General features: G+C 43.4%; 1 protein-coding gene across 1 annotated transcript in view; it reads right to left on the reverse strand.

Annotated features, from left to right (window-relative positions):
* EPDR1 (ependymin related 1) overlaps positions 1–11,412 on the reverse strand; it is a 31,120-nt gene extending 19,708 nt beyond the window's left edge. The window contains 2 exon segments of the mRNA XM_017860169.1: positions 10,810–11,334; positions 11,336–11,412. Coding sequence (XP_017715658.1) covers positions 10,810–11,334; positions 11,336–11,412 — 602 coding nt within the window.
* Between the last annotated feature and the right edge of the window lie 580 nt (positions 11,413–11,992).

An 11,992-nucleotide genomic window follows, 5' to 3' on the forward strand; every position in this document is an offset into this window, starting at 1 on the left:
TTTTGAGACGGAGTCTTGCTCTGCCGCCCAGGCTGAAGTGCAGTGGTGCAATCTCAGCTCACTGCAGCCTCTGCCTCCCAGGTTCCAGCAATTCTCCTGCCTCAGCCTCCTGGGTAGCTGGGATTACAGGCGCATGCCACCACGCCCAGTTAATTTTTGTATTTTTAGCAGAGACAGGGTTTCACCATGTTGGCCAGGCTGGTCTCAAACTCCTGACCTCAGGTGATCCGCCCGCCTCAGCCTCCCAAAGTGCTGGGATTATAGGCATGAGCCATCGCACCCAGCCTCAGACTTCTCTTTGAGAGCTGTAAATGCCATAAACATATATAAGCAAAAAGACTATTTTTACTCAAATTGTATACACCAAAAAAATCATTATTTAAATGGCAATAAGTAGATGTGATCAGACATTGAAAATCTCTGAAAGTATGCAACCTTAGTGTCTTCTTTGAAAAAAAATTGAATAGTTTCTCTAACTGACTAAAACATGAATTGCAATAAAAGTAAATAAGAAAATTAGTATAAAATAAATTGCAGTGAACTATAAAAGGAGTAAAATGGCTTGTTTTTCTAAAATAGAAGACCTGGTGACAAAGCTCCTTATAAACTTATGCAAACACACACGCTATAAAAAATTCCTCTGTGTTTTAGCAACTGCAGAAATTGACCTTTTTGAGTGAGGCTTGATTCAGCATGATGAAAGAGGACTACAAACCACCAAAACACTTCTAATTCATTTCAATATACTAAGTGGAACCTAAATAAATACTTGTCCTGTGCAAAAGGAACTATGTTCTGATGTCTGAGAAGTAGATTCCCACCCTTCATTTCCTAACTCCTTAAGGAGAGTTGAAACCTCAGAATGGTGAGATCTCCTGGGGTCCAAGGGTAAGCCAGGTCATGCCTTAAGCTGGGCTAGGATGAGAACCTCTATTCCAAAGGACAAGGTGTGTGACAAGGGACAGGTGGAGGGCTTGACTGTGAGAAGAAGAACTCCCACACCTACAGGAAACACAATCCATGCCAAGACACAGTACCTGATGTGACATTTCCAATGGTTAAGTCTGGGGCAGATTCTCTTCCCCCATCCTTCACTCCCAAGAGTGCCGACTGGTAGAATCTATCACTGCTCCACAGCCCTGTTTCTTCTGAAACGGGAGCTTCCATCCTCTCATGCTTTCTCTACATTCGCTGCCTCTACCTCCCACTTCAAGCAGGGTCCCTCTGCCAAGAATTGCCCTAGAGTTGCCCAATTGCTGCTGCCCTTGACTTCAGCCAGCTCAGAGACTCTGGGGTCTCATGGGCCTCTTCTGCCTTTCTCAGCCGGGATGTCCTGGCCCATCAGCATCTTGGTGAGACACTCTGGGAAGCAGCCTTACATTCTAGAAGATCTGAGAGATGTCTCAGTAAAGGCCCTGAGGAAAATATTTTAGAAGACTCGGGGTGGATGTGGATGGTCCGGCTCACCAGTCTCCCTTGCAAGTATTTTTAAGCAACCTGGAAGGGCCTTGCATCCACCATGTCTGCTCCCAGATGCCATGGCAATGAGCCTGGGAATTCACGGTGCCACAGATACTTTTCATAAGTTATATGTTAACTATTGCAGACAGTGCTGCGTCAGGCAGAGCTGTGCCCTTGGCCCTGCACCACCGGCTTCCCATCTGCCAGTGTCATCCCTGGTGGCTTCTGAGATGCTCTGGAGCAGTGCCTTCCCTGGGAGAGCTGGAGCTGTGACTCTGGTGCCTCTTCCTAGGTGAGCTTTTGGCTGTCATTCATTGGCAGAGCTCATGTTCTAGAACTCTACCAGAAGATCTAACTTTAAACCACAATAAAAGCAGCCTTCTGTGAGCAGGCAGGAGTCATCCAAAGCATCATATCCTTTTCCTCCAGGAGAAGTTGCCTTCTTTAGGGTAGCCATCATCCCAAGAATTTCTTCTTTCTTTGGGGGGCCTGAGGGTAACTTAGGCACCCTGCTAAGGATCTGATTCCTCTTCAGATGGCCTCCCGACTCAAAGAGGCACTGCTTCTGAGAAACTGTGGGTGCTTTGGAAATAAATCTCAAATGCCCACATTGGGTGAAATTCCACAAAATTGAAATTGAGGCACAAGAGAGATACTGAAGACAGTGTTTGATGAGGGGGCAGTTGGGGAGTGGCTCATGGGCGAAAGGAGTTTGGGGCATCCACTCTCTGGAGGTGGTGGTGTACCCTCCTAGGGAAGCTCTACTTCAACCCTACTGGAAAATTTTGCAAAACACTGCAGTGTGATTCGATGTCAAAAATCATTCTTAACATAGAAGAGGTATAACATAACATATAAATGAGAAACCATGAAACCATTATATAAATCTATCATTTTATTGTCTAAGAAATTTAATTATAAGGAAGAAAGGAAAGAAAATACATATCTATTATTTAGATACCCTTCCACAATGAATGTATATTATCAGTTATTCATTTCCCTCATTCACTGATTCAAAAAAAAAAATTAGGCCCTGCTCTTAGCAGTTAGAAAACGGAGCTTGGGAATCACCTTCTCCGACATCAGAACACAGTTCCTTTTGTACGGGACGAGCATTCATTTAGGTCCCACATAGTATGTTGAAAAGAATGTAAAGTGTTCTGAGGAGTTAGAGATACAGCAACAACCATACAAAATCCCTGGCCTTATGGAGCCTTACTGTGCGTGAGGGAAGGTAGGGGAGATGAAGGAACAAACTTTAATATTAAACTCTCTGCCAGATAGTAGTAAGTGCCTTAGATATATTAATATAAAGCAGTGAGGGGGCACTGAGAATGTTGAGCAGAGAAACAGTTTAATTTGGGACTAGGTCATGCAACTTCTTAGGAAAAAGGCTTCCTAGGCAGAGGCAATGACAGATTCAAGTGCCAATGGGGTCAGTGTGCTGAGGTCAGGTTCACAATGAGTGAGCTGGTGACAGCGATAAGGTAAGGAAGAGGCTGGGGAGCAGATCCTGAGCCAAGGAGTGGCATGACATATTTTCAAGAGAACCCTGGGGTTTCTATGTGGAGAAGAGACTAAAGGGGGCAAGGTCAGAAGCGGGAAGACCTGTTAGGAGGCTGCCGTAAACATCCAGCCAAGACATAATAAAGGTTTGGACCAGAATAACCTTGGAGGTATGGTCAGATTCAGTATATATCAAAATTAGGGCATAGGTAGGAACGTAAAGAGATGAGAACCTGAGCCCTGGGAGAGTCCACTATCAGCAGTCCAGAGAAGAGCAGAGAGAGCAACAAGGCTTGAGGAGAGGAAATAAAGTGGGAGGAGGAAAACCAGAAAACCAGCATGTTGAGAACCAAGTGAAGAAAGTGCATCAAGATTGGGGAATTAATCTACAATAAGATGAGGACTGATCACAGATTAGTTGATTAGTAATGTACAGCTTCTTGCTTTTGACCAGAGTATTTTCAATAGAATGGTGAAAAAAGTGATTGGAGGGTTTTCAAGAGAGCATGGGAGTACAAAAATTGTAGTTAGCATGAGATTTGCTTTAAATAGAAGAGGAGAATGAGATTGCAGTTGGTAAGATCAAGAGAAGATTTTTTTTTTTATTTAAAGATGGGTAAAATAAAAGAAAATGTTAAGGGGGAAAATAGAAATTTTTTACTGGAATTGGTGAAATCTAAGACTATTATATTTATTCCAGGAAAAACAAACCACTAATTGGTGGAATATTTTCAGATCTTTGGGCACTTTGCCCCTGACCACCATCCTCAAGGTCAGAATCAGGAAGAAACAGCTTAAGGTTATTGGAGAAAGTGAAGATGTTTTCAAAGCAGTATAGTGACCACCTCTGGCTTCTATTTGTAAATTAGTCTTACATTCCATCAGCCTCCTTACTCTCCTGGGCTTATCTTCTTTGGATATTTTTTCCCTAGTGCCTGCTTCTCCCTCCCCATCTCAGCATTAGTTCTCTGAAATCCAGGGTCTATAGACCCACTGAATTAAGTCCCTTAAATCAAACTTTGCGTGCTTCCAAGAAAATCTGTTTCTTGAAGAAAAACTCAAATACTGCAAAACTCAAGTACTGCAAATCAGCATGGTTTATTCTTTGAGGATCAGGAGGCCACAAGCAGCCAAGACTTCCTGAGCTCATAAAAGAATATGCTAGCTCCAGCCATCTGAGACCAAAATGATGGAGTAAAGGTCAAAGGAGAAGTCATTCTCCTAATATTCACAAAGTCATGATTTCTTAAAATGAAAATCCAATCCACGCAAAATAAGATTCATGATCAAATAGATTTATTGAGCACTTTATATTAGTCTGCCTCCCCCAGCCACACAGAGACACCCTCTGAGGATCTGTAATGATGACATATTGAGAAGCCCAAAGGAATATAAACATATGTTAAGAACATAATTTGACCTTCTCCTTTCTCTTGAACAATTTAGACTAAAGCCATTAGGTAGGACCAAGGAAGATATGCTTCTACATGGGCTGGCCTGGAGTGCAGAGCCCATGGATGAAGGAGACAGCATAACGATACATGACGGGTTACCTGCTGCAATTGAATATTACGAGCCAGTTTTCTCACTCTCTGAGAAGGGAGTAGCAAAAATGAAAGGGGAAAAAAAAACTAGAATGGACCATGTAGTGTTGGATTAGAAAGAAGGCATCAGTTTAAACACCTCTATGGATTAGAACTGGAGGTTCAGAAATAAATATAGATGTAAATGTGTATATATGTATCAGTGTGTGGGGGGAGGGGTGTGTGTATTCAAACTTAACACCCCGTGCTTTGTCCCTTGAGAGGACCTAGTAGCAGTGCCACCTGATAGCACTGAGCATGACTACAGCACAGGTCCTGACTTCCACATATTATTCTCCAAGAAAAGGAACTAGGGCTTCTTGAAAAATGGTTTATCCTAGGACTGGGGCAGGAAAAATAAAGATGATCTTGGAATATCTTGCTGTGCCAGAAAGCAAGGAAGTGCTCAAACACATCAAAAGAACATAGAAACCAATTTGAAGAGGGCTTCCACTGGCCAAATCTAGGACATTATGAACAGCAAAGTAAACGATGAGAGCAAATAGAACAGCATGAGAAGGCTTGAGTCCACACTGATACAAATAAAGTATAATTCGGAAGATTAATGAAGAATGGGATATGTACATGGTTTTAAAATATTTCCCTACCAAATCTTATTAATTAAAAAAAAATGTATCATTTCACAGTGAAGAAGCCTGGCAGACAACAGTCAATCAGGTGATCAAAGTGAACATCAGGATGCAGTTAGAAGAGAGTATTATCCCTGATATTCCTGCCAAAGGTAAGTAACTTGAATCTAATTATGAGGAAACATCAGACAAACCCAAATCAAGGAACATTCTACAAAATAACTGGCCTGCAATCTTTAAAAGTTCTAAAGTGCATGGAATACCTGGGAACTGTTCCAGACAGAAAGAGACCACAGAGATACCACACTTAAATGTAATGCTTGCACTTAAATATTTTCTTTTCTTTTTTTTTTTTTTTTTCTTTTTTTCTTTTTCTTTTCTTTTTTTTTTTTTTTTGCTATGAGAACATACACGAACAGCTGGCAAAACATAAATGACACCTGAATTTCAGATGGTCAAAAAGAACTGGTGTTAATCTCCTGACTTTTATGGTTGTATTGTGGTTATGTAGGAGAAAGTCCTTGCTGGGAGGAAATACACTGAAGCATTTGGGGATCATAGATACATCAGTTTGGCAAGTTACTATCAAACAGTTCGGGCGGGGGTGGGGGGAGTTCTTTGTATTATAATTGCAACTTTTCTGTAGGTGTGAGATTATTTCAAAATAAAACAAAACTGTGGATTTGAAAAGTAATCCTCATCCTCTTTTCCAAACACATAAGATTATTGAAGTTACCTTAGGTGATAACAGCCCTGGGAATTCATCATCCACAGCTGATATTTGGACCAACACCCCTATAAAAACATTATTCCATTCTTAGTAGGAAGGGAGGCTCAGTTGAGTGCAGAGCCTTCTGAGTTCGGGCCCGAGGCATTTCAAGGTAACCTCTTCTCTTTCTCTATTCATAAGCACAGGCTTAGGTGAAAAGAGAAGGAAGAAAAGAACTTTGAATTAATTTGTCTACATAATGGGATAGGTTGAGAAAAAATTTAAAATCTGTGTCAAGTTCGTTGCATTAGAAACAGTGAATCAGCCTGATATAATAAAAGTACAATTGGTACCTTCAGGATATCATTTAATCCTATCTGTACCTAGCACTTAACAAATGAAAGCCTAAAAGTGATGTAGTATCAACATTGTAGGCATTATTCAAATTAAATTAAAAGATGAAAAACACAGAGGTTCTGAAATGTTGAGGACCTTATTGGGGTGAAGGCAGGATTAGAGGCCATGGTTGTCACTCCATCATGGTCTAACATGAATGCCCCTGCTCTCTCCACTACAGGAGGCTGATTCTCTGTTTAAAAAAAGAGAAGGTTAATGTTATTCTCTTCTCCAAGAAATAATATGCTCTGGGAGAATCAAGAGAAGCAGACATGAATTAATCAGAATTTGAATAAGAATCCACCTGCTGCTCCATTTGTGACATAATTTTCATGTTTTACAAATACAAATCCTTAATAGAACATGTAGGATTGGTGATGAAATAATAAGCCAAGATACCAGACCGTGCATATTGTTTTACTGCCTCTCTGCTCACTCTACATTAAGAGCTTCATTGATTCCAACACCCAAGCCACCATTTTGTAAGGGGGAGCCTTAAGTTACTGGTGGCCTGAGAGAGTTCATTGTGTATCAACGTTGCTTCCCCCATAAAGTTCAACATGTTGGCTGAAATATGAAAATAATCTTCTTGATTTTCCTTCAGTCTTTCAAATAAATACTTGTGAATTTAGTCAAGGAGTCGGAAAAGACAGTTGGAATTAGAAAATAAAAATGGTATCAATTAGTAACATTTCCCATTCGCTGCTCAGGCTTGTCTTATCTGAAGCTTGTAAAGTTGTTTAATCTTTTCCATCATCTCAGGGAAAAGAGAGCCTGGAAAATCCTAGTCATTCCACAGTAACTATCAATGGGATTTTCCATAACTATCTGGATAAAAAACGAAAACCTTAAGAAGTAGATCCAATTCTAAAACTTACTTCTCAACTTACTCATAAATATGAAGAGACAACTCATCCATATTTTCTTCAAATAACATCTGGTTGCTTGGCCAGACTGTTAATACCTGAAAAAATTTCTTAGTTTGTTCCAACAAATCTACACTTAAAGAGCTTAAAAATGTGTTTATGCATTAAACGTTCTTTTCCACATCTGACTTAGGGCCAGCGATGTGACTGTGAGAAAGAACCTTGCCAAGAACTCGGAAAGAAAGGGAAAAAAAATGTCTTTTAGAAGTTTAACTGTGAAACCAGCACCTATTGGATTAGGGCAGAGGAATGAGAAATCACCACAAAGGGACAAAAATGCTTCTAGGCCAGCAAGAGTTGGCTGTGACTCCACTAAAGGTATAAAACACACATCTAAAGGTTATATTAATCAGTCATGGAGTCATGGAAGAAGGGTTGCTCAGACAGACTTGAGTAGTACTCACCAAGGGTCCATTCCGAGTGGAAGGGGTCAGGAGCAGCACAATTGGGGTAGCACAGAACCACCAACTCATCTCTATTGTGAAAATGAATGCATCACTTTGCCTTTGCCTGGTTACCATCAAACCTTATCCCGGGCTGGCCTGTCTTATTCATGATGGAAAACTCCACATTGCGCATATAGCCTAACCTAGGACAGGCAATTATTAGATGTTTGTTCAGTGAATTTGCTCCAACTCTTTGCTCACAACTGCCTGATGATAATTTGGCTCCCCACATAGTTCTGACTACAGGGAGAGAATGACCTAGTCTTGTGGATTTGAGAATCCTGGTCCTCATGCCAGCGATAAAACTCATTGAAATAGACAGTTTAGCATTTGAGTTTCCTTACTCGCAGGTTGCTCCCAAAGGAAGGGTCTGTGTGCACTGCTGGATCAAGTTTCTGAGCCCAAAGGGCTGGTAGCAAGTCCCTGGGCTCTGGTAACTTTATCAGGATGATGATGATAGTGGTAGTGATGGGCCCAACCCTGGTCATGAACAGAGCATCTTGTGTGTACTATCAGACATTGTACTATATGTTTTATATACTTGAACTCATTTAATTCTCACAATAATCCAATAAATTAGGCATTATAAGTATTCCCATTTTGTAAATGAGGATACTGAGATTCAGAAAACTTTAGTAACTTACCCAGAGACCCATATTCAGGGTCTGGACTCAGATCCAGATTTGTCTGACTCTAAAGCCTAATTTTTTTAATTGTAAAAAAAAAAAAAAATACTACCTTTGGGGAGATTAACCCTTATCCTTCTCTTTGGCACACTCCTCTGCTTCAGCAGTGTGCTCTGGGCCATCCCAGTCCATCTTCAATATGACTATTCGTCAATGCGCCACTACTGTACAAGTCTTCACATAAAATTACATAGGATACCAATTCACCCTTAATTAGAAGTGCACAAAGTCAAGCCCTGTTGCAAGGAACAGCATCACCATCTACCCTATGCCATCAGTACCATTAGCTTCACAAGCCAAAAATGGGGGCCTGTTTAACTTTTTCCTCTCCCTCACCACACCTGCCACAACCCATCCAATCATTTACATGTTCCTCAGTCGAACCTCTTCAATACTTCCCTGATGCATTCACTTACCCGCTGCTCACCATTCCCATTGCTACTACCCATCTCTCACCTGGACCACTACGAAAATCTCCAAGGTTGTGTTCTCACTTCTACTCTTGCTCCACATTGCTCCGTTTGTGTCCATATCTTGGGAATGCATCCTTAAGGACACATGCAGGGATCTTTATATAATCTAATCACAAATTCCACGGTTTAAAACTCCTTCAGTATGACCCTTCGCCATGTCCTGTGCTTCAGCCCTAATAATGAGTGGTCTGCGGTTTTTGGAATTTACTCAGATCTATACACTCCAGGATGGCACACACATACCAGGCATGGATACACCTGCATCCCCCTGGACCAGCAGTCTCTCCACATCTCCCTGGGAAACCTCTACAGGTGTTTTGGAGCTCACTCTCATTTCAGCTCCTCCAGGAAGCCTGGGTTAGGTGCCCAGCTGAGTTCTTCTCATCACACCCCAGCTCTCACCCCTCATACCACTGTATGGGAATTTTTTTTATTTATGTGACTTCACCTCCAGACTCTGACCTCCCCGAAAGCCAGAAATCACTCTGTTTATACACAGTGCCTAACACGAACAAATGCTTGCTAAATAAATGAATGAATGTGAACCTGGTATACCATAGGCATCAGAATACACCCAGCTTCCTCAAGTATTAGCTGTGTGATCTTAAGAAAGTTGCTTAATCTCCCTAGACCTCAGAGTTATTGTCTGTAAAACGGAGATCATAAAATGTATACTGTCAAGTTATTGTGAGATTTAAACTAAATTATATAATACATGTAAAATCCTCAGTGTCATGCCTCATATATAAGAAGTACTCAACTGTTGGTTGCTATTATTACTGCTGTGCACTTCCAGACCCTACTGAAAACATTCATGTTCTTGAAAGACTTGGAATCAATTCCCAGTTCACCATGATGACTGTGCTGCTCTGTGCTGCATTTCATAATGCATTATTTTGCACCCTTGATATTGCTTGAGAGGGTCTGCCCTTTCCACACTTTCTTCAAGTCACCTAATACTTGTACAAATGCTTTTAGAATAAATAATATTATCAAGTTTGATTTTGTTCTATAAACTAATGGTGCCCTTTTGCTATAGATCTTACAGTCCACTGAGGTTTCAAACCATGAAAATTCACTTTGCAACTCCAAATGACGCAAATGCCATAAAGAGATGCAGTGAGAGGAACACACTTAGGGGAATGGCAGGGCTCTGGAAAGGAGACAGGTGGTGATCCCAAATTAGAAATCAGGTCTTAAAGGGGCCACAAGCAAGATGACGTCTCAAAAAGAGGGTGCCCTTTGTCACAACAGATGTGCAAAGGTGAATGGTCAGACCAGTTCTTAAAAGAAACTTACAGCTTTGCCCCTGTAAGGAGTACTGTGCCGTCATTAAAAATAGGAGGCCAGCTAATAACATGGCAAATAAGAACCTATAAGAGACAATGTTAAGTTAAAAAAGATTAGGATAACATATGTCTTTTGATCATAGTATGTAAAATTTGCTTTAAAATAAACAAAAAACCTAAAGGGAGTAGACCAAAATTTTAATAGCTGTAACAATTTGATAAGTTTGTGGGTGAAATTTTCTTTTTATCAATTTCCCACACGGTTTGTAGTCTTGCGACAGTCTTTTAAAATACAAAAAGTATTTCTTAGAAAATACATATTCTGCGTGCCTCTCTCGCAGATGGCTCCAGAAAGAAATGAGATAGTGCAGAAGACACGCCCTAGACTGCAGGGGGCTCCATGAGCCCAGAGCCTGACTCAGCAGCGTGAGAACAGGGGCGAACCGGGGCACAGGGGGGCTCTGCAGCTCGATCCCGCCCTGGATGGGTCCCTTTTTTACCTGCCACCGCCTCGCTAGGTGTTACTGAGTCCCCCGCCAGCAGGACACCCTCGGTGGGCGCAGCGCCCCTCCCAGCCCCCTACCATGCTATCCCCAAGCGACCCTCCTTGCGAAAGAACTCTCTGGGAGAAGGGAGGAGCTGCAAGGGGCCGGAAAAGAGTTACAGGGCGCAGGCCCTTGCGACCTCGCCCTCCCGGGGCCCGCGCGGCTCCCCACTCCCTCCCCGCGGGCCGATGACCTGTACCTCTTGCAGGGGATCAGCGCCTTCCTCTCGTCCAGCACCCGCACGCGCTGGTTGAGCCCGTCGTAGGAAAGCAGGGCGCGGCTGTTGCGCCCGCTACTTTGCTGGTACATAACCTGGCGCCCCTCCCACTGCTGCGGCGCCTGGCACGGGCGCGGGGCTCCCACCGCCCCCAGGCTGCACAGGCCGCACAGGGTCCAGGCCCAGAGGCAGCCCAGCAGCCAGGGGCCCAGAACGCCCGGGACGGTGTGGAGAGGAGCGCGTCCTGGCAGCGCGGTCATCCTTCCCCCGCCCGAGGGCAAGCTAGAGCCCAAGCGGGGGCTGAGGCGTCCGGGATCAGAGTGGCTCCCACCGGCTCTCTCTGCACTGTACCGGGAGTGTGGTCTGGACCAAAGTACTTCCTGTCCCTTAGGTGGCCTCTGCCGCTTTTGAGATCCGGACGCGCGAGTCCCGGTAGCCAGGACCCGGGCCCTGGGAAAGCTCCAGTGAATCGCGCCGGAGCTATTTCTGCCTGGGCCACTGCCTGCTGCCGCTTCGGTTTTCACTGCTCACTGCTGCCAACAGGAAATGCAGTGGCAGTGGTGCCACTAGCATCCTGGGAGGCATGGCGTTTTAAGAGGGGGGTTGCGAGGAGACTGTGCCAAGAAGTGTGTTTCTCTACTAACTTCAGTGTTCAACAGGTAATCAATCACACACGGAGGGGCAAGTTCAAGATCAAGATAGGAAAAGCAGAGCTGCTGCGTTTGCTGTGCAAACGTTTGCCTGGCGTACATTGCCCCTCGACAAAATTGCAAACGTCTTCCTCCAAATTAAAAGTAGAAAGACGAGTTTTTTCCTGAAGAAATGATACTAGCTATTCATCATGGCCGCTTCTCAGCCCCCATTCCTAGTGAAGTAGACAGCCCCTTGCATTGGGCCTAGGACTCATGGACATTGCCTCAAGGTCACATTGCAGTGAGACTGCTCCTCCCATCGCCTGGCAATACCGCCAGCCGAGTGGTTTGGGTGTCTGGGGGGTTTCGCTTCTTCAAGAACAAGGTTAATTGGGTTTATGTTTATGTAATGTTAGGATCTACAACATGGAATGAGCGGGGCTCACACACCTGTAATCCCAGCTACTCTGGAGGCTGAAGTGGGAGGATCGCTTGAATCCAGGAGTTAGAGGTTGCAGTGAGCTATGATCAAG

This window comes from Rhinopithecus bieti, unplaced genomic scaffold (assembly GCF_001698545.2).
Source record: "Rhinopithecus bieti isolate Rb0 unplaced genomic scaffold, ASM169854v2 scaffold_51732, whole genome shotgun sequence".
NCBI lineage: Eukaryota > Metazoa > Chordata > Mammalia > Primates > Cercopithecidae > Rhinopithecus > Rhinopithecus bieti.